The sequence below is a fragment of the Dysidea avara genome, chromosome 13 (genome assembly GCF_963678975.1).
Source record: "Dysidea avara chromosome 13, odDysAvar1.4, whole genome shotgun sequence".
Classification (NCBI taxonomy): Eukaryota; Metazoa; Porifera; class Demospongiae; order Dictyoceratida; family Dysideidae; genus Dysidea; species Dysidea avara.
Window position 1 is genome coordinate 4,526,460 of NC_089284.1, and position 26,915 is coordinate 4,553,374.

At 38.0% G+C, this 26,915-nt stretch overlaps 1 protein-coding gene and 1 long non-coding RNA gene across 3 annotated transcripts; both read right to left on the bottom strand.

Annotated features, from left to right (window-relative positions):
• Positions 1–121: 121 nt before the first annotated feature.
• Positions 122–6,093, bottom strand: LOC136242168 (syntaxin-1A-like). Its single transcript, XM_066033587.1, has 10 exons — positions 5,960–6,093; positions 5,805–5,897; positions 5,659–5,755; positions 5,532–5,606; positions 3,136–3,212; positions 2,898–3,083; positions 2,761–2,850; positions 2,660–2,707; positions 332–442; positions 122–278 (listed from the first exon to the last, which is right to left on the bottom strand). The coding sequence occupies exons 1-10, from the start codon at positions 6,026–6,028 to the stop codon at positions 189–191; spliced, it is 936 nt and encodes a 311-aa protein (XP_065889659.1). The 5' UTR covers positions 6,029–6,093; the 3' UTR covers positions 122–188.
• An 11,610-nt stretch (positions 6,094–17,703) lies between these two features.
• LOC136242170 (uncharacterized) lies at positions 17,704–23,000 on the bottom strand. 2 transcript variants are annotated; one of them, XR_010694495.1, is made up of 4 exons: positions 22,870–23,000; positions 22,732–22,822; positions 22,603–22,678; positions 17,704–18,077 (listed from the first exon to the last, which is right to left on the bottom strand). It is a non-coding gene; the product is annotated as an uncharacterized lncRNA (long non-coding RNA). The 2 variants fall into 2 exon arrangements; XR_010694494.1 differs by lacking the exons at positions 22,603–22,678; positions 22,732–22,822; positions 22,870–23,000 and adding an exon at positions 21,867–22,337 and having other exon boundaries at positions 17,704–17,965; positions 18,022–18,077.
• Between the last annotated feature and the right edge of the window lie 3,915 nt (positions 23,001–26,915).

Genomic DNA, 26,915 nt, shown 5'->3' on the forward strand with positions numbered 1-26,915 from the left:
TGTGTGGGGGCGTGAAATTTCCCCACCCCCACACAAGCGAAAAAGCTCTCTAGACACGAGACTACCATTATTACAAAACATCACTTGGGCCTGTAATACCCATTTGCACCTGCCTGTTAAGTCATTTAGTAATTGCATATTACAAACAATTTCATTCAAAACAACACATTGAACAAGAAACAAGTTAATTATGACTGAGTAACAGCAATTATTATGGCGATGATGATTAAAATAGCCACTGCAATTGCAATGCATATCCCTGCAATACAAATTTTTTTCTATTGGACAAAATAAAATCAATCATTACTACAAATCAATACATGCGACTTACCCTGTTGGTAGATGACTTTAGCTTGGCTGCTTGTTTGACCTCCTCTCTTCCCTTCCGAACATGCTGGCCAGCACTCTCCACATTGTGCTCTATACGATCAATGACCTCACCCTGAGAAGTAGCAAGCAACATTGTAACTTCTTACAATAGTAAACAAGTACACAGAAAAAGTTGGAATTTTCAACTAGAGTAGGGACTATAATACATCAATAAAAAGTACTGAAACAAGCTGTAGTGCACGATATTAATTCACAGTAAAACTATAAGAAGTTCTATATCCCTACTGTGCATTTCCATTATGGTATCTTGGGATATAACACTTCTTATATATACTTTTACTGTGAATTAATATCGTGCACTACTCCAGCTTGTTTCAGTACTTTTTATCAGATGTATTATGGTCCCTACTCTAGTTGAAAATTCCAAATTTTTCTGTGTACTTGTTTGTTAACTTTTTTTGTAAATAATAATTATGACTGGTGAACTCACGCATACCGCATCTGAAATGGCACCGCACGCCCCAATTATCGTCTGAAAAGTGAAGTATCCATTATGCTTCGTTGTCAGCTATGTTCAACCCATTACACAGCACTTCGAATCAAGAACTGTTCGAAAAGCACCTCTGCAATCCACGCATACCGAAAAAAAGAAATGGTGCTGCGCGCCCCAGTTATATCGTTTATCGTCTGAAAAGTGAAGTATCCATTACGCTTCTTTGTCGGCTATGTTCAACCTGTTACACAGCAGTATGAATCAAGAACTATTTGAAAAGCACCTCTGATATCAAAATAGCCACTATGATAAATATGGACGAATTCCGTTACGAAGGGAAGCCATCACATGCTATTGCCAAATCGACACTTTTCACTGTCAGCAAAGATGAATGGTAAACAAAGGAGGACACTGGTTAAGTCCACGAAGAATGCATTGTACGTACTGCGGTATGCCAAAAGGCACCTGTCGGGCCGAAGCGACGTCAAACAGTGAAAATCAAGCCCGTAGCCTTAGCCGTTATTGAGTTATGCTTGTCTGAAGGCATCAGTCAGTCAGTTACTTACTCAATCAGTAGAAAATTCCGTTAAATAAATTATTTATAAAATTCCGTAGCAACTTGTTGAAAGCGTTTTGGGTCGATCTGAAAGCTTGTTTGGGCTTAGTTTCACCTAACCAATACTACCTGATCATTGTTAGGGGAAATTGAGGCTGTTTTTTGGGTGAAATTATTTTGTGGGCCATGCCTACTCCTTTGTGGTCCCTACTATACACTACTATCGTAGTGTATGATAAAAGCCACTGTGTATACTAGTGCTACTACACAGGCACACATGGGTGGTAAAGTAATGGAATGTAGGGTAAGGGAGGGACTACACAGGCACACATGGGGGGTAAAGTAATGGAATGTAGGGTAAGGGAGGGGGATTTGGTTAATACAAATATGAGAGAGGATCACTACCCCCCCTCTCCAAGGAAAAGTTAGGCGTGAATATAAATTTTGGTGAAATTTACTATGACTACACGATGACACTGAATCAAGAGTATATAATAAAAACCAAGAGTATTGAACGGGTGTATTACCCCGTGATTAATGATTGTGTGAAGTAACACAGATATTTCAGTAATTGTTCGTTTATATTGCCATTAAGGGTTGCCTGCCAAGTGGATCCCTGACGGCATGGCAACCTGCTCATTTGTGCAACCGTTGTTTAGCAAACTAGAGTTATCTTGGGTCCTTACTACACTTTCCTTGTTAATTGAATAACATAGAAAACTGGTAAACAAAGACCCGTTGCCATGTACACATTTCAAATTACCATTTTGTGTAAACGAACAATTACTGAAATATCCATTTATTTTATGTAATCATTAATCATGGGTTAATACACCGTTTGACACTCTTGGTTTCTATTATATACTCTTGACTGAATATATTGACTATTTGATTACACAACTTAGGGAAAGATCATCAATTAAATTCTAATTAAACTTATACTGTAGGTGAAGTTAGCTGGCAAATTTTCATTGACTGACACATGTGTGATTTATGTATCAAGGCTTTAGGTATAAACCTTAGGTGAGGGGGGCACAGGTTTAGTTTTTATATTTTAGAAATCAATTTTTTTACATTTTGGTATCACGGTTTCTGTTTTCAGGCCTTTGTCTATAAAATATAGATGTATTGCGAAGACCCCCATAGCGACAAGTTTATTCACACACAACGATTCCAACAATGTTTAGAGTCAGTATAGTGCTCTCATATTACTCGCTCTCTTTATTACTGAGATTTTTGTGGTCTGTGTTACTAAGATCTCTCTACAACAGTTTTCTCACCTGTTCCTGTACTAAAGCTGACATATCCACAAACATCTCGTGTAGTTCCTAAACAACAACAACAAAGTTGCCATGCTCCATCAATAAACATGTTATGTTACTCTAATGTCTTGTTCCAAGGCCATTATCTCTCGATGACGTTGCTCTACTTCATTTAATGCCTGTCGTTGTTGTGCAGTGCTGACCAATATCTAGAAAACAAAATATTAGCTACACCCCAAATGTTAGCCACACTCACATCTTGTGTAAACACTTGTAGGTTCCCCTTCTCTATCATTTCATCCACATCATCTTCGTTAACTCGTTTACCAGTTGTTATCTGTAGTTGTCGTTGGATCATCACTTTAGTCTTGTCCCGATAGTCTTCCTGAACTTGACTGTACTCCATCATAATCTCGTGAAATTTACGAGACAAGTTGACATGCTAGAACAACACCAAATAAAGTAATGTTAATGGTTACATGTATGACACCAACTTGAGCCTTTTTGATACGATGGTTAGCAGTGTTCCTATCTGGTCCACTATCCTCAGTCTGTAACTCCTGGTTGATCCCTACAGTATTATCAACAGATGGACTTGAAGAGTTACTAGGACTGCAGCCGAATAGACTAGTAATGTGCTATACATCCAACGGCTCACTACCCAATGCTGTATTACAGCCAATGCTGTGCTGTATTACAGCCAATGCTGATTACAGTGGAACCTGTTAATCAGGATCAAGGACGCTCAAAAATGAGGACACCTGAACAATCTAGACACTTAATAAAGGTTCCAAAATATCCCTTATAGCATGTACACTGACAGAAAATCATGTGATCCCAAGGTGTCTTCAATTAACCCATAAATGGTTGTAGCCGCCATGCATGGATTAAAAATCAGGCAAGGAATAAAATCTAGCTTTACTACTACAAACTGTTTAGTGCATTTCATATCAAGATGTGCTACTGCTAAAACGGACACGCCCATAGGGATCCCATTTCTGGGAAAACTGGATCCTTCCCGTACTAGTGCACAATTATTATGTAATTGCAGTAAGTGTTTGTTATTATAATACAGTACGGCTTTAATCGAACGCCACTCGAACAAGTTGCTTGTGATTAAATAACTCACTAATTAAGGGGCATGGTGGCTGTTTTGCTCGCAAGTCTTCATATTATATATTATGACTCGAGGGGTGAAGACTCATGAGAGAAAAGGTAGCCATGCCCCTTAATTAGCGAGTCATTTAATCGCAAGCAACTTGCTCGAGACGGAGTGACATTGGAATAAAGCTGTACTGTAGGTGAGTTAGATCACTCAAGTTTCAAGAAATCTATTGTACTACCGAGAAGACACTATTACACACATTAATGGAGACAGGTGGAGACAACCCTCAATTGTTTTATCCCAGACTGCACACATATATGCATGCCATGTGCAACACCAGAAATGGGACAAATCACAAAGAAACCAGCTATGAAATGGATCACACTGTAAGTAAACTATACAGAGTTCTATAAAGTGTAAGGCACCTTTGTAGACATTTAGTTGCAATTCCGCTGATTGTTCTGGCTGGTTTTTACCCAAGTATATACTTTTCCATGTAATAACTTCATTGCGGTTAGTAAACAAAAACAACACAGTCGAGTTCCTTATTTCATAGCATTTAGAAGTATGGCTACCAAGTAGTTCTTAAGGATAATAAGATGATGTGATTTGGCAATTCGGCCAGTGTAGTTACCAGGAATTCAGCCATCAATAAGCCATTCACTGCCAAATTCTCAGCTACTATTGACTGAATTTCCAAATCATGTCATACTAACCATCCAATACAGAGTCACCACATATCAAACTACTTACTAACAAAGCTAAACTACGCTGTTTATGTATAACCACAAGGAAGTTACCCAACAGCAAAGTCTAAACTTCCAGCCTGAACAAACAACGGAATCCCAATCGACTCTTTAATACGATGCCTTACATTTTTCTATGCAGTTTACTTATAGTGTAACCCATTCTACAGCTGGTTTTGTCCCATTTTGGTGTTGCGCATGCGTACATGTACTCATGTCCACTATGCCTCTTCCAGTCGACTGTTGATACCATTGATAGACTACCTTTCAACTCAAAGAATGATTTAACTAAAAGAACATAGTTTGTGTGATTACATAATAAATGCCAACCACCTCAGGAAGAATTCAGAGAAAACTATCCCAAAATGGGACCCTATGGGCAGTGCTAGCACATCTTGCTACAAAACACACAATAGCTTATAGCAAGACAAAAGTTTATTGATGGGTGAGTTATGATGCCATGTGGTGGTTAGTGAAATAGTACATTTGCTCCATGTAACTATAGTGTGTACGCATTGAGCTGGATCCTCAAAAACATTTAGTAACTCATGGATTGTAATTACACACAACCTTGAAATTTGGCTCATTTGTAGCACAGCTTGACCCACTAAAATTATTTCAAAATCTATTATTGGCCTCTACTGATCACCAACCTGATTATTGATACAACTCTACTGGCATAGTGAGTCTTGTCTAACAGTCACCATGGACTTGAAGCAGTTCATCACATTGAACAGGAACATATTTTCGATGTTTGTTAACATTGTCTATTACAGCTGACCCTGTTATGCAAAGGCCAGGTACAATTTAAGAAATCAAAATTTTTGATACACACATAACCTATAAAATATGGACATGTATTAACCAATAAGACCACATAGCTTAATTCAACACCTTGATATCTAAAACAAAACCTTTTGTGGGTATATTAAGGAAATTACAGCTAGCTGGGAGACAGGGTCATACACACGTTTGTAGTGAAATAGTAATAGAAAGGTAGCTAAGTGTTATTTCATTTTCAACATCACTTTTGACATACGTTTTAGTCCACTGTGAACCTTCTGTGATAGCTGCTTGACTTGCTGACTCAGCTCTTCATTTTCTCTCTTTTCAGCTATGAAGCCATATCAATGTCAACAATTCCACTCACAACACACCATACTTACCTTCGTGTGACAGTGTCTCTAACATAACACTGTTGTTTCGCTTGATCTTCTCAATGGATTGGTTGATGACATTGATAGCCCGTCTAATATCCTCCACCTACATTGCCATTTATAATTAGAGCACACCATTATGGTGTAGTCTTTACATTAGAGAAGAATCCCTGCATGAAAGCGCTGCTGTCCCCTTCCTCCACGAACTGAAGCGCGATGTTGTCGTCTGTACTGTGGTCGTCGTCATCCTGGTGGGGAAATGGCCCGCGGGCTTAAACTTCAGACTTAAGACAGAAACGCGGTAACTTACTTGCACTAATAACTGACTTAGTTTGTCCTTCATAGCGCTAGGGGTCGGCGCTGTGCCGCTTCCGCTCATTTATCTGCGAAAATTTAAGAATGCTAATTATTTTAGACGCGCTTATTTTATTTCGTAAAAATTTGTATTTGTATTTTAAGGATAAAGGCTTATGCCTGTACATCCATATAAGGATAAAGGCTTATGCCTGTACATGCATATAAGGACAAAGGCTTATGCCTGTACATCCATAATACTTCATAATGGCATAGATAATAGACACCCCATATTATCTATGATGCGTGCATGCATCAGCGTGAAAAATAGGCAGTCGCGTGCCAGACGGTTTGTGTGGGGGCGGCAAAATAACTGCAATGCCTATGCTTGCACTCAGCATGTAGTCTAGCTGTAGGTGTCCTGGCATTGTTGCAGCTAGAGTTTGCTATTCAGCACAACCGACATCATGTGGTGGCCATGTAAAACAGAAGGGGTTAAACTAACAGCCAACCTGAAGAAATCTGTCAACCAGCCGGCAGATCATTTCATTTCCCAATGTAAAACTCATACTGCATGGTGTATTCCAGGGGATACAGATTGACTGGTTTCCAACGTGTTCCCCCAGTTTGAACGTATCATGTACTGACTGGTTTCCCAGTCATTTATTTAGCAGGAGCATAGCCAGAGCTCAGCACTACTGTACTATACTGGGCCACTGATGCTACAAATATGTATATTATACTCTAATAGAACAGTCATTTTAAGTGTTAGATTCCACTGTACTCTTAGAGTAGACAGTGCCACCTGCCCAATGTATGCTATGTTGAATGCTATGCCACTATGCTACAATGTAATGGAGAGCATGCGTGGTGACATGATGTATAACTGTAGCTTCCTGCATGGCTAGCACATATACATGCATGCATGCACGCACGCACGCACACATACACACATGTGCGACAGCAAACAACCAGTGGAATTGCATGCACCACACATCGTCATCATCATGTACAACAATGCATGATATCGCCATGGACAGGCATAATCAATCACTTTCATTATAATGGCAACTTATACCTGTTGATAGATTTCTTCAGCTGAGATGTTTGTCCAATATAGCTATGTTCATTTGTGTCCTTCCCTCTTAACAGCACCCTCTACATGGCGCAGTTGATGACCTCTCAGAACAAATGTATGTGCATGACTAGCAAATGGATCAAACTACCTTGTGGATACTCTGATGACTAACAATGTGCACAAAGTCTCTGGGAGAGATTTTTCTTCAGCTCATATATCAGTGTGCCAGCCATGCAGGTGCACATGAAAACCAGCTATTCCCTATATGATACACATACATGTAACCATGCTGGGGTTTCACTTTCTGGAAACCATGTGTTATTTAAGGTGTTTAGCTATATAGCTACTTATATATAGTACACTCTTAATTTGAGTCAATCAGTATATGTGGCCGTGCAGATTTGACAAAAACCATGCAAGCTTCCGTGTGCACATGTACATTCAATTCTTTGCATGACTTTAACCACTTGCATGTAACTCGATCACTTTGTATGCTATTGACCTAAAATTTTCACACATTTGTTTCATTGCATTGTACAATTAATAACAGCTCAAAATTTGAAAGTAATGAAATTCTCCTACAATAAGTTATGGTCCTTTAAAGTCATAAATGTGGATGTGTGTGGAAGTCTGGTTTCAGTCACATAATAGCAAGTTTCTTTATATAGAAATTAATCAAAGGTGGATCTAGGAGACACAGTTATAGAGGGGCGGGCATGAAGATGATTTAGGTTTAGTGGAAGGATGCATATCTAGTACATGCACAATTAACTTTGGTTGATATGAATGAAAGACATAAGACTTTAGTTGAATATCTTTTTCAATAATTGGGCCTATATAGTCAGGTTTGAATTTTGAAAGCATCATCTGATTTTCTTATAGTTATGTAACAAAGTCTATGCTATACATGCTTTGCAAAGTATATACACTTTATTAGTACCGTTAACCTATAGAAAATTAGTTAGTCTATTATTGTGAACATGCATGTTTGATGGTAAAGTGTATAATTATGTGACAATTGATTAAACTTGTGAATTATTCTGTTTTAGGTTGCCCATGCAGGATGTTGAGCCAATCAACCGTTTCTCACTCCATCCATGCACATAAAGTTCTATCAGGGCATCTGATTAAAAAAGCAGCATTGTCAATTGATGACATTGGAGTAGTGATTATATTGTATTGTGCATGGCTGTTCTATTAGCAATTATATTAAGTGAATTGATAGTTAAGCAGCAGAAACCTACAAAAGGAAGCAGTGAGGCATTGGAGGTATATAGAATGTTTCAAGCACTGTAACAGCATGTCATTCAATACTCTCATAAAGTAAATGCATGTATTCACTTTATGCCTGGTAATCAAAAGGTCCCAGGTTTGATTCCCGGTTGAGCCACTTTGGTGTTGTTGTTGTTTCCTTGAGCAAGAAACTTTACTCACATTGCTCCAGTCTACCCAGCTGTTTAAATGGGGACCTGCAAGTGGCCTGGTGTCAACTGGGGAAGCAGCCCATCCCATCATGATCCAGCTGTAACATCAATGGGTACCTGGTGTAAACTGGGGAAGCAAATACCCAACTATACACTTGTCTCGCTTGGTGTTGGGGTTGTTGTGGAACTTTAGGTTCCGTGACCTCTCTCCGTGAGACCTGCATGGACAGTCCTCCTGCAGGTTACTAGCCCTGCCCCAGGAGGATTTGCCTGCACAAGGCTCAAGTATACCTGAGTGGTGCACAGGCATCCCAGTGCTGGTTCACTGGGCGGCAATAGCTATGTTTCGCATGGCTGCCAGAGGCTTTGCTTTATATTTGCATTCCATAGGCAGGGGGGCCATGGCCTCCCCACTTTTTGGGACACTGTTTGCAAGAAAAGATCGAGATACTCTAATAGAACAGTCAGGATCAGGATATTCTAATAGAGTAGTCACAGTATTCAGAGAAGCAGTGTAGCAAATTCCTTAGCTACGTATGTGTATATAGTTATAAATAAGGAGATGTAATTGGTGGAGAGCAGCTATTGTCAGCAGGCTGTGACCTTTTTTTTTTTTTTTGGTCTTCAACTTACAGCTGGCCTGGCCCCCTCACTTTATGGCCTGCGTATTATCAATTGTGTTAATGTAGCCTGCATGTAGCTATATACTGATACACATAGGCAATGCCCCCCCCCCCCCCCCCCCCCCGCGCTTTTTAAAAACTGCTAGCAAGAAATGATTGTTACTGCAGTCAGTCACTGTATGCAATAAAACAGTCAACTACTCTAATAGAACAGTCCCTTTATACATTTCCTTTTGTAAATAGGCTCTCAGGGCTTCTAAAATTTGAAAATTTTCCTGAGGGAAAGCTCCCAGACCCCCAAGAACAACAACTATATATATTGTATATGCTTCAAATTCCACTGTGTAAATTCATAGATAATATATACCTTATCTATGGTAAATTTCACTATCAAAGTTGCATGGCCCCCTTAGTGCCGGTGTGACCTGCATGCTTCATTGCCCCTGCATGGTCTTGTAATTTAGTCAATATGTAACTAGTGCTTTATTCTTATCATGGTTGGTGTCAGTAATGGTGTTCATTCTGCCATTAGCTTAGGTTTATATTCTGGGTGACTAAACTGTATGAGGTTATTGAAGGGGGCATCTCCAAACTGACTTTGGTACGCCTAACGTCATAATGACGTTGAGGGGGTTCAGCCCATGATGTGTTTTTTGGGGAGTCTGAAGTTAGCGTCATTATGACGTTAAGTGTACCAAAATCAGTTTGGAGATGCCCCCTAAATGTGTATAGCATTCAGGGGCGGAGAAATGGAGGGGGAGGGGGGAGAGCAACTGCCCCCACTTTTACAAGTGGAGGGGCAGTGCCCCCTCACCTTTTCCAATGCCCAGTTGCCAAAGTAAAGCAACCATATTGTTGTAGTCATTAGCCAACTTACTTTGCTTGATTTCAGTGCATGAGATCAATATACTCTAATAGAGCAGTCACCTAACTACTCTAATAGAACATTCAGCGGAATCATAAAAAGTTGGTCCTGATTAATTCAATATATGTCTTCATGAGAGCATGAGTCTATCTGAAATTAAATTCCTTCACTGATGTCTCTAATTGTACAGTATCTTAATGATAGTCATTGCCATAATATTTATATGAGTATCCTATTCAAGTCACATGTAGCACTGAAAATGCATGCTCTCAGATTCAATCTCACAACACTTTCAGTGAGGCATGCCCCTAGACCCCCATGGTATTTTGAAGCATGTTAGTGTGCAAAACACACTATGGTACAGCTAATGATTTTAAACACTTTGTAACTTACAGCCACCCCAAATGACTGCCCCCCACTAGTACTGTTCTCCACCACTGGTATTATTATACTGCATAGCCTAAATATTTTTTGAGGTTGAGTAATATAGCTTAAAATGAAAATTTTGCTGATTTGCAAACAATCTCAAAATGTATTACATATAGCCCTAAATGGGTTTTGGGGGCACTGATGACCCTGCCAGGATTTTACATAGACATATACCTTAGCAGCTAGCCTGCAAAATATACTTGACCAGTTCTGGAAACCTCAAAAAACCCTGAAAGTTTGATAATAAAAAAACTTAACACTATAGGTCCTCTCCGACATGTTGGAATGTTAAACTGAAAACTAACAACAAATACATTAGTATAGTACTGTAATTTAACTCTATCAATCCCGACATGTTGCAATGACTCCAGAATTATCAATTGAAAGTAATCTACTTGTGAAGTAGTGAAAATATTAGCATAAGTTTCAACTAGTATTAATGAAACTTAACACTATAAGTCCTCTCTGGCATGTTGGAATGGGCTTAGACTGGTAACTGACAACTAAATCTGAATTTCAACCATGTCGGACATTACACTATAGGTCAATCCCGACATGTTGGAATGACTCCAGAATTATGAATATCATACTTATTGACCTATAGTGTAAGGAAATCCAAAGCTTAGAATGAAACTTAACACTGTAAGTCCTCTCCGACATGTTGGTAACTGAAAACTGCATCTCAATGTCAAGTAGTTAAAAAGACAATTTCCACCATGTCGGACACAATTATAGTGCTGAAAAGCCTTGGATTTCCTTGAAATTTAACATTATAAGTAAATGAATATCTATTTATTCACTCTCCGACATATTAGAAACTATCATTTTTACTACTTGACATCTAGATTTATTTAGCAATTAATTCTACACTCATTCCAACATGTCGGAACTAAGCTATACTTAATGCATATCCAAAGTTTTACATTTTTATCGACATGATGGAAATGATACTTTTCACTACTTCACATGTAGATTATGTTTTCAATTGATTCATTGACTTATAGTGTTAAATTTCAAGGAAATCCAAGGCTTTTCAGTACTATAATTGTGTCCGACATAGTGGAAATTTCCTTTCAACTACTTGACATTGAGATTCAGTTTTCAGTTAACATTCACAGTTTCTAAGCCCATTCCAACATGTCAGAGAGGACCACGGTTTATACTAATATTTGGAATATGTTCAACTTGTCGGAATGTAAGTAAACTGCTAAATTTGTGCTCTCCGACATGTTGGAAATGATTCTTTCTATTGAATAAAATTTTTTACAAAATTTGGAATGTCGGAAATAACACAAAGCAGACAAATCTTTTGACATACACACAGTAGTCAGAAACTTTTAAGAGAAATTTACATCACCATAGTAAAAATTAGTTGCTCTCCGACATGTTGGAAAATTTTAGTTGAAGGATTATTTGTCACTAAGCCGAGGTTATCCTGTATATAACCATTCACCTTATCATTAACAATTCTGGAGAAGTGAAATCTATTTTCTGCTGAAGTAACATGAGACAATAGGTAAGGATTTCTCCCGCAAAGTTGTTCAACAACACTATATGTTATTTTCGTATGTCGTGCTTCATTTGTTTTCAACACATATTCAACTGCTTCTGCTTCTGTGAAGCCTGTAACTCTAACTGATTTACACATTTGCAAAGCTGTTTTCTGTTCATCTCAGAGTCAGAAGCACTAGCTGCACCACTGGAAGTTGATATCACAACTGTTTGTTTGAAACATAAAGATAGGAAAATATTTATCGCATGTTTATTGACTCCCTGCAAATTGGACAAATCAACAAAAATGATAATATTAATATTATGACAACATAAAGTTTTGATTATATCATGCACACTGCGCTGAAACTTCCGACATGTTGGAAGCTATTCAAATATTGTAGAAAATTCTATTCAAACTAAATGCAATTGGAGCAATAGAAAGAATCACTTCCAACATGTCGGAGAGCAACTAATCTTTACTATAATGATGTAAATTTCTCTTAGCAGTTTCTGACTCTGTGTGTGTGTGTGTGTGTCAAATAAACAGCTTCGTGTTTTTTCCGTCATGTTGGAAATATTCCAAATATTGTACAAAATTATATTGAAACTAGATGCAAGTAACACAAGTGTACGCCTGTATTTAATAAGCTATAGGCAGACCATACGTTGCATACTATAGAGGTAAACTATAGTATTCTGTACTAGCATTCATGCATACAGTGAATTGAATGAAATGGAAATTAGTGGAAACTGGCATGGAAAAAGTTACAGTAATGTAAAATCTCATATGGCTAGAGGTTTTATTGTTTGATAGCTAACTTAATTGAGTTGACCATGAAACATAGGAGGTTTGTAAAGGGTACTAGCCTTACAAACCAATTATAAATATGGTGTTCGGTGGTAGACAGCATGGTTGTTTTAGATAAGTAGTGCATGTCTTTGAAAAGGCTATAGGATTTGTAAGAAACCTTTTGCATTTAAATTCATAAATGCATAAGTTTAGTATATAGTATCAAGAGTAAATAATGGTATTTACTCTTGATAGTAGTAATGTATCTCTCGTTCTATATATTTCATAGCAATGGATCTGCATAATTGTGATTGCATCAGTCATGATCAAATTGATGATGTATATACGTACTAGTCATGCAGTAAGTTTGCTGAATTATCACTTTAGTCTTGTCCTGCAATAGTTCTCCTATATACTCGGCTCCAGTCAGTGACTGCACCTCCTGCCACAAGCTGCACATATATGGAGGTCTAAATATTTCAATGATAATTTTTTTGCTGTTAACCCTTGAAACCAACAAAAATTTTCTTCCTACAGTAACATATAGGAATTAACCTAGAGATACAAACTGAGCAGAGTGGACCATGCAGATTGGAACACTGCTTTATAACAATCATATCAAGAAGGCTCAAGTTGATGGTATACATGTAGCAAACTTTATGTTAGGAGTTTCTGAGGTTTCTAGAAACTAAATTCAAGCAATTGGAAAAACATTTTGCATTGATTTGCAAAAGTACAAATGTTCAGATTGGGACCTCTAATCAACCACCCTATTAATAAAACAGTCGCATTTTATCTCTTAAAAACTGTAAGTGCTGCTTAATTACAGTACCTGTAACAACACAGTAGAAATAGCCTAAAATCCTATCTCAAAGTGTTTACAATCTGAAAATGTTCCAAGAGGAATGGCCACCCAGAATGGCATTCATCCAATACTAGTGTCTCTCCAACATGTTCTTTTGTACTAATTCCGATATGTCAGAAAGGGTATAATGTATTTAAAACAAAGCTTTACATTTTAATGGTAATGTTTAGTCACTCTCCGACATGTTGGAAACTATCCTTTATACTACTTGACATCTAGAAATTGATATTCATAATTCTGGACTCATTCCAACATCCAAAGCTCCTTTTCACTACTTGACATGTAGATTACTTTTTTAATTGATATTCATATTTATGGAGTCATTCCAACATGTCGGGATTGATCTATAGTGTTAAATTTCAAGCTAAACACAATGACTACAAAATTAGTTTTGCTTCATTGCCACTTTACTGTAACAACAAAAATAACAATAATATTCAACGGTACAAATATCAACGGTACAAATACAGTGCTTCTACTGTTGTGATAGAGTCATTATCTGGCAGGTAGTAATCACATTTCTTTTTACCAGCTGCTACTTGTATGGCCCCTTCTTTTCTCATGTGTCGGTGCCTTGTCACCCAACTATCTTAAGTCAGTGGAGACATATCAAGGAATGGATCATAGTCAGCAGCCAGTGATGGGATAGACATGTCATTGTGACACACTAATGCTCCAGTGGTTGTTGCAAACTGATAAGCTGACTTCATACTAATCAGTGTCCCTCCAACAATTGGGTCTCATCCTTTCTATGCATTAAACTCTCTTGTAATGTCTCTAGGCTCTTATTAGTGACGTTCATGCATCCAGATAAATCCAGCCTCACTAATGACAACAAATGTTGTGCCAAACAACACACACCTGTATCAGTAATACCCTGACATGCTTTGGTTAGTAGATGCTGTAAACGACAGGTGGTTACAACTTGCATCAATCCGTTATCAGTGATGTTGTTACACCTGCTGTGATATAACATAATAATGTCCAAGCATCTTCATTTCACTAGCTATATCAGCAATTCTACAAATTGGGATTACAGTCCAGCTTCCTTCTTCAAGAGGCATTTGGAATACTGGATGGCATTGGAAGTACTTTCGTCAACTTGATTCTAACTTCATCTTTTGAGACTGGGTTGTTATGGCACGTTTCAGCATGGTCCACTATTCCTTCGGGGAAAAAAACAGATAAACTGACTACATATAACTACAGACATGCATGGCAAACACAGGGTGTATCCTCTGCATTCATGTCATTGCCTGTGGATACAATGTATCTGTACTTATCTCACAATCTTTACCTTGCCCTGTCTGCTCTTCTTGCTTCCTCTTCTCTGCTGTACAAAACAATTAAATAGTTAACAGCAGATGTCTCTCAAACACATTAACGTACCACGTCTCGTCCTCAGTCCTGGCAACTGCATGGGGTTCAGTGGCATTGGTTGGTCCTCTGTAATGCACTTGTCAATTTCATGCCCCCCACCCCCGGGCGTCCCCATACCCCAGGTGGGGATTTGACATTACTTCTTGTCCCCACCCCTGGGGAAATTGACAGTTGTCCAATTCACTGACCGATTTCGGCTCGGTAGTTGCATTTCTAAACAATAAAATCGCACTTACTAGCTACAGTACTAGTCGCATGCATGAAATATGCGCTTAGTCATCCTTGAGGTGTTGTCAAATCCCCTACTATGACGGTGGGGACATAGTGGGGATTTGACAGCCGATTTTTCCCCAGTAGTGGGGAATTTGACAACACGATTTGTCAAATCCCCTGTATCCCCCCCGGGGGTGGGGGGCATGAAATTGACAAGTGCATAATAAAGAAAAGACGTATAACTACCTAGTTGGACTGATTCCAGCATTATATGTTGTAAATGGTTCGTTTTACTGAATTTTTGTTATACTACTTGACCTTGACAGCTAGTCTGGCGTAGCTGACCCGCGCTAGTAGCTACGCGCGCGGGTCGGCTACGCCAGACTACTTGACAGCTAGATTTTGATTTTTTGACTGATTCCAACATGTCGGAGAGGACCTTAAAATTAAATTTCATCTCTGACATCCCCTCTCTGGCCTCTGCTAGTGTTAACTTGACATAAGAAGAGCAAGCTGAAATACCTTTCAAAAAACGAGAACGTATGCGTTCCAGACGCTTTGTAAGTAGCACAGATGTAGGTGTCCAAACAGCATCACAATAATCAAGCATTAGCTATTTATACTGGATACCAATTATTCGAACGAAAAACTTCAGTGTTTAAAACATGGATACGAAGAAGGAGTACTTCAGCGATGAAATAAAGGAGATTATTGAAACGTGGAAAGGTAAATCCCTGCTCTACGTTCATCCTACCGCAAAGATGTTTAAAAAGAGAGACGCAGCCTCGGTCGCAGCAAGTAAAATTACTTGTGGGAAATACCAGGAAGAATCAGAATTCAAGGAGAGCTTAAAATTGAATACTGATCATTTTGCTGTTATAGATGTTACATTACTTCAAGACCATTGCCATCCAACTGTAGTATTAGACAAATTTGAATCTTGTTTGTGTGGACCATGGAACGAATACTGCAACCAACATCCACTTATATATGTTACGCATTGTATTGCCGATATTATGGAGCATACTCTAATCCTCAAGGGTGGCACACGTAATGAAGCTGGGGTTAGGTTTGCATATGCCAACCCAATAATACTTATGTTATGCCGAAGTTTTGGATATTGTTTAACGATGGAAGAAAGTGATGTATCTGCTACTGATACACTAAGTACGTCAAGTGGAAGCAGATATGATTACATTTGCTGGAGATTGATGAAGACAATTCTGGACGGTCATGCCTACGTACCATTAGTTGTAATAGAAACAAAACGTACATCAGACCTACTACTGGATACGGTAGGTCAAGCCATTGGCTATTATTCCCGGTCAAAAGGAAGTGTGTCTGGAACAGGAGTTGCGTTAATACTTAACGAATATAAGACGACTATTCAATTCAGAGTTGTTCTTTTTCCGTACATTGAGAACAGCAATGATTCATCCAACAGTGAGTCCCCTACCAAATTTGGAGTACAGGCCTTAGTATTACCAATTTTTGAAACCAACCATGATGACTTTTTAAAAGGAGATCTTATTAAATTCATTTGTGCTATCTGTACCGTATTTCTACTTGGAAAGGCCAGCCAGTGTTGTTTTACAATACCCTCAAATCTTGAATTGATTGTTCCAACAGAACTAATTGGTGCATATTCTGAAATTGAGCTACTCAAGATACAACATCAGAAGGAAATGGAGGAACAGAGGAAGGAAATGGAGGAACAAATGGAGGAACAGAAGAAGAAAGAAATGGAGGAACAGAAGAAGGAAATGGAGGAACAGAAGAAGAAAGAAATGGAGGAACAGAAGAAGGAAATTGAGAAACTGAAGAAGTATTACGAGGAAAAGCTTGCAAAAATGAACGAGGAGTTAACTCAATTGCAAAATATGCCAAAGAGACATAAATTGGCTGATAAATAATCAGAGTACTTTTTTGCAATCATTTTTGTGTTGTGTTAAGTGTCTAAATTTATTTAGTGGTTGCTTGTGAGCTGGATGCTATTGGGTAATGCGATATATCCCATCAACTTCTATCCAGTACATGGGAAGTTGTAGGGGACCTCTCTATGTGTCGGTAAACAACCTTGTGCATGGTAAACACATTTCCAAGATAGCTGCTACCCCTGAGTTAGCACAGTTAAAATATTGCATTTCCACTGTTTGATACCTATATTATGTTTGAACTCATATCTGAAATATGTCCAACAGGTCGGAAAGTAAGTAGAATTCTAATTTTAAACCTACAAGTCAGATTGTTGTAATACAGGGGAGGAGTTAGGCTTGAATAAATAGCTGCGACAGACATACGCAGAAAAAAGTAAATATGTCGAGTAGGAAAGTTTAAATGTGAAACTGTGAATTTACTAAAAATATTGTTCTTGCATTTAATGTATGTTGAAGCCAATACATAGAAGTAGTGTTCAGCACCTAAACCACAATATTTGAAAAATGAATGATTAAACTTTGTGATGGACGTACATAGCATTTAATGTATGTTGAAGCCAATACATAGAAGTAGTGTTCAGCACCTAAACCACAATATTTGAAAAATGAATGATTAAACTTTGTGATGGACGTACATAAAACCCGTGACGGACGTACCTGTGTGACTGAGCAATATGTAAATTGTAATTGTAAGCATTGTTGAACATAGCAATAGTAAAAAACAGTACAAAAAAGTAACTACTTGTCTGTAAATACAAATTGTCGACGATTACCAGCAACACTTGGTGGTTTAATGATACGTAGAACATCTTCCTTATCATAAAATAATTTGTCTTCAGGTGTTGGCTATTTCCAAGCCTTTGCACTTCTGGCCATAACATGCACTTTAATATCATTACCCTCTATAGCTAGCTTGCCATTGCCCTGAAAAAAAATGTATGAATTAGCTGCCAACAAGTGTGCTCCACAATGCACTGTACCAGAGAAGCTCGGAGAGCTGATAGCAGCATCACACTTCTTGCTTGTGTGTAAGATACTGAGAAGAATCAGTAAACAAAAAGAAATGACGGCAGTAACTGTAAATGGTTTGTTAATTGATAAAATGAACATACCACTGCTGCAAATTAACAGGAAATGTATAGAAACCTAAACAGGGTAGGTCAAGTTTACAAGTTCAAATCTTGGAAAACAGCTCAATTCAGGGACTCTTTGTTATCATCTAACACTATTAAATAATTTAACACTATTAAATAATTTTGGGAATTAAACAAGGGCGGATTTAGGGGGGGGGGGGAGTGCTGAAGCACCCCCCTTCAAAATTTTATCATGTGCAAGCTAAGAAGCTTCTAGAAGTTGCAGTATAGATGCATTTGCATCTTATACATATGCATGGGCAATAAAAAAATGGAAAGAGAAGGGAGAATGGCTAATCTTTACTTAGAATCACTAAATTATATACTTTTGGTGTGAGACTTAACCTATAAAAGGTGCTAAAAATCGAAATATTCTAATAGAACATCCATCGTAATGTTGTTTTCAAGAAGTTGTCAGTGTATTTTCTTGACCTGTACAATGCTGTCTTACCATTGCTCCAAACATCCTGCCATATACTAATCACTTTCAGAGAACAACTTCTATCACATAGTTTAATATTATAGTGGGTATTTTCAGTTGTTGCTACATTGATGCTTGGGTTAACATGCTTAAGTAAAGCAGTTAATTTCTTAGCATGTATACAGTTAACAAGGGTGTAGTAGCTATCTGAGAACTGTTTGTTTTTGCTTTCAGTACCAAAGTTCCATGCTGCATTTATCTGAATCTAGCATCAAATAAAAATGTCATACAGGGTTTGCACTCCCAAACCCCTTGAAGCTCAAATTCATAAGCTCAAATGATACCACAGTATTTATGCTGTCACGTTATAAGGGGGTTAGTCTTGGCGAAAACTAGTTGTATATGTAAGTGACTTTAGACTGGTTATAAAAAAATAATATGGTGCATGGGGCCATATAGTTGTAAAAAGTCAGATCAGTTGAAATAGTAACAGAACAGTTTGTGGCTATATACAAAGTTGAAGTTATTTTTGTGTGCATTTTAAATCTCTACAGTGACCTTAAAGATCCAATCCCGTGTATGTCTTTGACAATCCACTATTATGTATTGCCTTACAATCCAATAGCATTTAAAAGTGCAGTTCTGTTTTTCTAAAATTGCTTACAAATGAACTCATCCATCTTGTACCCCCACAATCTTTCAGTAGCTACAATAAAATATTTGGTTAAAAATAGCTTCCAGACTCAATCTTGTGATAGTATATTCCAAAAATTTCCAGAGGGAGTATCACTCCAGACCCCCTAGCTGGAAAATTCTACGTATGTGTACTCTACACACTGCATGGTGAGTGTATACTTGCCCTCTCAAGCCCTCTCTTCATTGTTACTGTTTGGACGCTATAGTTTGAGCAATGAGACTGTAAAGCACACTAGCTATACCTTAAGCCAAGCAATACACTAAATTTAGCAGTCTTGTATATTGATGGATTTACCATATAAATTTATTAATTTGTGAATTGATGTAGTCAATTAGAAAAAAATAATAATCTAAAATTGCTAAATTTAATGTACTGCTAAATTAAGGTATTTCAACACAAAATTAATGGCAAGTATTGATCATGTGTAGCTGCATCCTTCTCCTTCCTGTTCTTTATGTAAAGAATATATTTTTAGTCAGTTACTGGCTGTGCCCTTATATGACAGCTAGTAGCTATTACAACTGTTCTGGAATAATGGTGTCATTTCATCATTATTACACTTAGGTGACTCACAATGCTTTACAAGCATTGTGAAAGCATTGTGAATCACTTAAACAAAGTGGCATCATTTTTCAGTCAAAAATATTGCCAAATTTTAATACTGAATAGGCTAAATTTGCAAAAAAAATTCTGTGGGGGCATGCCCCCGGACCCTCTAGATAGAGCATGCTGAGTGTGCTTCGCACACTATAGCTAGCTGTATTAACCAGCTGTCGCTTTGCTTAGCCAACCAACCATTATGTTAGCACCCCCCCTTCTGAAATCCTAGATCCACCCCATCCACACAATCTGGACACTTAATAAAGGTCCCTAAATATCCCTTATAGCATGTAAACTGACAGAAAATCATGTGATCCCAAGGTGTCCTTAACTAATCCATAAACGGCTGTAGCCACCATATTGTGGCATGGATTATAAATCAGGCAAGGAATAAAATCTAGCTTTACTACAAACTGTTTAGTACATTTCATAGCAAGATGTGCTACTGCTAAAACGGACACGTCCATAGGGGTCCCATTTCTGGGAAAACTGGATCCTTCCCGGACTAGTGCACAATTATTATGTAAATTGCAGTAAGTGTTTGTTATTATAATACAGTACGGCTTTAATCCAACGTCACTCAAGTAAGTTGCTCGTGATTAAATAACTCGCTAATTAAGGGGCATGGCAGCTGTTTCGCTTGCGAGTCTTCATATTATGACTTGAGGGATGAAGACCCGTGAGGGAAATGGTAGCCATGCCCCTTAATTAGCAAGTTATTTAATCACGAGCAACTTGCTCGAGTGACGTTGGAATAAAGCTGCACTGTAGGTGAGTTAAATCTACCGAGAAGACACTATTACATACATCAATGGAGACAGGTGGAGACAACCCTCAATTGCTTTATCCCAGACTGCACACATATATGTATGCCATGTGCAACACCAGAAATGGGTGAAGAAACCAGCTATGAAATGGATCACACTGTAAGTAAACTATACAGAGTTCTATAAAGTGTAAGGAACCTTTGTAGACATTTAGTTGCAATTCCGCTGTTTGTTCTGGCTGGTTTTTACCCATGCAAGTATATACTTTTCCATGTAATAACTTTGCTGTGGTTAGTAAACAAAAACAACACAATCAAGTTCCTTATTTCATAGCATTTTGAAGTATGGCTATCAAGTAGTTCTTAAGGATAATAAGATGATGTGATTTGGCAATTCGGCCAGTGTAGTTGCCAGGAATTCAGCCATCAAAAGGCCATTCACAGCCAAATTCTCAGCTATGGACTGTATTTCCATACTAACCATCCAATACAGAGTCACCACATATCAAACTACTCACTATAAATAAATCAAGAAGCTAAACTACACTGTTTATGTTTACATAACAATAACCACAAGGAAGTTACCCAACAGCAAAGTCTAAACTTCCGGCCTGAACAAACAGTGGAATCCCAATCGACTCTTTAATAAGATGCCTTACATTTCAAATAACTATTCTATGCAGTTTACTTACAGCGTAACCCATTCCATAGCTGGTTTTGTCCCATTTTGGTGTTGCGCATGCATATATGTATTCATGTCCACCACCATGCCTCTTCCAGTCGACTGTTGGCACCATTGATGCATAACATAGACTACCTTTCAACTCAAAGAATGATTTAACTAAAAGAACATAGTTTGTGCAATTACATAATAAATGCCAACCACCTCAGGAAGAATTCAGAGAAAACTATCCCAAAAATGGGACCCCTATGGGCAGTGCTAGCACATCTTGCTACAAAACACACAATAGCTTATAGACAGACAAAAGTTTATTGATGGGTGAGTTATGATGCCATGTGGTGGTTAGTGAATTAGTGCATTTGTTCCATGTAACTATAGTGTGTACGCACTGAGCTGGATACTCAAAAACATTTAGTAACTCATGGATTGTAATTACACACAACCTTGAAATTTGGCTCATTTGTAGCACAGCTTGACCCACTAAAAATATTTCAAAATCTATTATTGGCCTCTACTGATCACCAACCTGATTATTGGTACAACTCTACTGGCATAGTGAGTCTTGTCTAACAGTCACCATGGACTTGAAGTAGTTCATCACATTGAACAGGAACATATTTTTGATGTCTGTTAACATTGTCTATTCGGACAGCTGACCCTATTATGCACAACTTCAGAAATCAAAATTTTTGATACACACACAACCTTTAAAATATGGACATGTAATAACCAATAAGACCACATAGCTTATTTAAACACCCTGATACCTAAAACAAAACCTTTTGTGGGTATATTAAGGAAATTACAGCTAGCTGGGAGACAGGGTCAGTCATACACACGTTTGTAGTGAAATAGTAATAGAAAGGTAGTATTATTTCATTTTCAACCAGTGTTGCCATGCTGTGAATAAAGTTCATAGATTTATGAACTTTTTGTCTTGTTTGTGAACCTGAAATAATCTATGAACTTTTTATGAATTTTTGGCTGGTTTGTGAACTTGAAATAATCTATGAACTTTTTATGAACCTGGAGTAATCTGTGAACTTTTTATGAACTTTTGTGGTAACCTTTTTTTTTTTTTTTTTTTTTTTTTTCTCTTCAGTGCCCTACTAACCCAGAGATCCACCTATTTATAATGTGTAGGCTAGTTTTCAGAAAGTGACTATGGATTTATGAACTTTTATGAACAAATTTATTTTTTCACATGAACATTTGGAGCAAATCATCTGGCAACACTGTTTTCAACATCACTTTTGACATACGTTTTAGTCCACTGTGAACCTTCTGTGATAGCTGCTTGACTTGCTGACTCAGCTCTTCATTTTCTCTCAGTTTCAGCTATGAAGCCATATCAATGTCAACAATTCCACTCACAACACAAACACACCCACCTGACAGTGTCTCTAACATAACACTGTTGTTTCGCTTGATCTTCTCAATGGATTGGTTGATGACATTGATAGCCCGTCTAATATCCTCCACCTACATCGCCATTTATAATTAGAGCACACCATTACGGTTTGTCTTACATCAGACGAACTGAAGCGCGATGTTGTCGTCTGTACTGTGGTCGTCGTCATCCTGGTGGGGAGAAGGCCCGCGGGCTTAAACTTCAGACTTAAGACACTGAAACGCGGTGACTTCAGGGGCGGATCCAGAGTTTGGAAAGAGGGGGGGCACTTTGCTGAAGTTGAAGAGCAAAAAAAAAAAAAAAAAAGTCACAGCAATATAATAACTAGTTATCCTTTACCAAATATATTAGCTATATCACGTATGTTATGTAAAATAAAATCCTTATTTATAGCTTCATAGGTAAGCTACACTGTCTCATGAACATTGTGACTGCTTTATTAAAGTAATTGACTGCTCTATTAGAGTATCTCGATCTTGTATGCAATTTCTTGAGGGGGGGCAGGCAGCAGGGGCGGATCCAGAGTTTGGAAAGAGGGGGGGGCACCTTGCTGAAAAACAGTTGAAGACCAAAAAAAAAAAAAAAAGGTCACAACAATAATAACTAGTTAGCTATCCTTTACCAAATATATATCACGTCTGTTATGTAACTGAATAATAAAATCCTATTTATAGCTTCATAGGTAAGCTACACTGCCTCATGAACATTGTGACTGCTTTATTAGAGTAATTGACTGCTCTATTAGAGTATCTCTAATATTGGAGTCAATCATTAAAGATCATATCACACACCACATGCTCACTAACAGTTTATTTTCTCCAAGCCAACATGGTTTCATTGCTGGCAGGTCGTGCACAACACAGCTTCTTACAGCAATGGACTACTGGACCCAATCACTTAATGATGGCTATCCTGTTGACATTATATATTTAGATTTCCGAAAGGCATTTGATTCTGTCCCTCATAATCGACTACTGATGAAATTGAAGGCATATGGCATGGGCGGGTCTCTACTAAGATGGGTACAGAATTTTCTTTCTGGTAGAAGGCAACGAGTTGTGCTTAATGGTGATCACTCTAGTTGGTCCACAGTCTCTAGTGGGGTTCCCCAAGGTTCAGTCCTTGGCCCCATGCTCTTTCTATTATATGTTAATGATATTCCGTTATCTGTGGACAGCCCAATCTTACTATTTGCTGATGATGCCAAGATCTTTCGATCAATTAGATGTGAAGCCGATTACTTACAACTTCAACGGGATATTGATATATTGTTTGAATGGTCGAGAACCTGGTTGCTTAATTTTAATATTAGCAAGTGTTATGTTTTGCATTTAGGTCTCACCCACTCCTATGGAAATTATTGTATTGATGGTAATGTTATAACATCTACTGAGTCAGTCAAAGATTTGGGAATCATCGTTGACTCTTCTCTGAAGTTTCATAACCATACTGCTATAGTAACTGCAAGAGCTAATCGTATACTAGCTGTGATTAATAAATCGTTTGAGTACTTGAACACCAACGTGTTACTCCAACTGTACAAATCCTTTGTTCGTCCCATATTAGAATATGGAAATATTATATGGGGTCCACAGTTCATACTCGATCAGCAGTCAGTTGAAAAAATTCAAAGAAGAGCTACCAAGTTAGTGAGCGAAATTAAAGACTTGCAATATGTTGACAGATTAAACTTACCATCTCTCAGATATCGACGTCGTAGAGGGGACTTAATTTACACATACAGACTATTTCATAACATGCTGGACATGGATAGCTCATCTTTATTTACCCTTCGATCATCTTCTATAACAAGAGGTCATGATTTAAAGATCTATAAACCACACGCTACCTGCTTGCCACGCCGTCACTTTTATTCAGTAAGAATTATAAATGATTGGAATGGACTCCCATATGACTCAGTTAATGTTCATTCAACCAATTTGTTTAAGACACACCTAGATAGATTTTATTATGATTACCAGTATGATATTGTAGTTATTTTTGTAGTAGTTTGATTGTATAGATCAGGTTTTTACAGGCTTTGCCTCCTTACCTGTACCCCCAATAATAATAATAATAATAATAATAATTGACTTAGCTTGTCCTTCATAGCGCTAGGGGTCGGCGCTGTGCCGCTTCCGCTCATTTATCTGCGAGAATGCTAATTATTTTAGACGCGCTTATTTCATTAAAATACTTCAAATGCGTGCATTATCTATGGTTCAATATAGATACGGTGGTGTAGTATCCATGCTATGGTGCATGCATCAGCGTGAAAAATAGGTAGTCGCGTGCCAGACGGTTTGTGTAGGGGCGGCAAAAAAACTGCAATGCATGCAATGCCTATGGGCTATGCTATGCTTGCACTCCGGCAGCATGTAGTCCAGCTGTTGTAGGTGTCCTGGCATTGTTGCAGCTAGAGTTTGCTATGTAGCTAGCACAACATTATGTGGTGGCCGCCATGTAATGAAGCAGAAGGGGTTAAACAAACAGAAGAAATCTGTCAACCAGCAGATTGACTGGTTTCCAATGTTAGATTAGATTAGATTAGGCCACTCCAATTGGTAATTATGTTTCTGGTCCTTTGAAAATCAGTTTTAGGTGCGGGCGGGCAGAATTCAGCAACAAACCAACAATGAAGTGACTGCTCAATTAGAGTATTTTTGTGATTTACTGACTGTTCTATTAGAGTATATCGATCCGTACTATGCACTCTGTCCATTTCTTGCAGGTTTTCGCCGATAAAATAGGTGGGGACTATTCTACGGAACGGAACGGAACGGAACGGAATGATGGACTAAACCACGGAACGGAACGCTTTCTCAAACTGAAGCTTGCAACTTACCATTGCTGAAACTTCCCTTATAAGTTAGCAGTGGCATCTCCAGTGGGTGGTTAAACCATACTCTATTATCTATGGTTAAACATAAGATAAAAAGAATTAACGGATCGATTGTGGGTTTTTGTTGGTTGTCATTAGTAACGAAGTATTATTGTGGGATGAGCTGTATCAGTGATGTTCATCCATACGGAAGGGAACTTTATGTGAGCTGTTTTTCTTATTTAGACTTTACAAAACAGTCTGGGCCGGTCTTTCAAGTCATAAGTCAGTGTATAAATAAAGCAAGCAGGAAGATACTGGTAACAGGAAAGAGCCAGCTGAATTAAAACTTGAAGAATTTTGTGCAGTGTGTGAGGAGCAAATATTTTGGCAGACTGCAAGGAGGGTATATTCTGCAAACATCACTGATTCAGTGTATGCATGGAGTTATTTATATATTAACAGCTGGTGCAGTGGACTAATGCCGTATTCAATAGTGAGCTGATTTTATCTGTTGCACAATTCAAGGATGTGTCTGACTGCTAGCCTTGAATCAGGCTAAATGTCAAAACTCCAAGATCAGCCAAATCTCTATTATAAGCCGCATGTGAAACCATGCCCGTAGCCACCAGGCAAACGTGATTTGGACCAGGATGTGTGTGTAATTTCAATGTATCTAGTCAGACCTGAAATGGAACACTTACATTAATTACATACCACCTAAGAATCCTAGGATTTCTTAAGTGTAACATTTCACATGCTTCACTTCAAACAAAACAGGTTAAATTTGTTCGTCTATTTTCAAGTGATTCCCAGTCCAGCTGGTCCATGAAATTACAATGGGATCACATGTATTTGTTACAGTGCAGGCTGTCCTGTGTTGGATCTACTCTAGAGTTGAGATTTCAAGGTAGACTCACTGCCAATTTGCTGACACTAGTACTGTTGTAGCATGTTTAAGTGGAGGACAAATGAAATAGTAATGCTAGATTATTTATGTATACAAATTTTTCATAATGAAATTGATATCCCATTTTGATTTGTACTTCCACTTTGCAACATATTCAAGAGCAAGAAGCTACCACACTTAATCTCCAACCACTGTCATTAATTAACCAAGATCTCACTAGTCTGTAATTCACCTTACTGTAGTGATATTATTGATTCATCTGTATGCTTTCTTCATTTCCTTTGAAGTTGTACCAAGAGTTCATAATAAGGTGGGGAGTGTCTAACTTGAATGCATTCACCAAACACCCTGCTTAAAGTAACACCTCGGCCTTATTTCAGAACAAAGGCTTTACCTTCTTCAGCAACTCTAATCAACAGTTTTCTATCCCCCA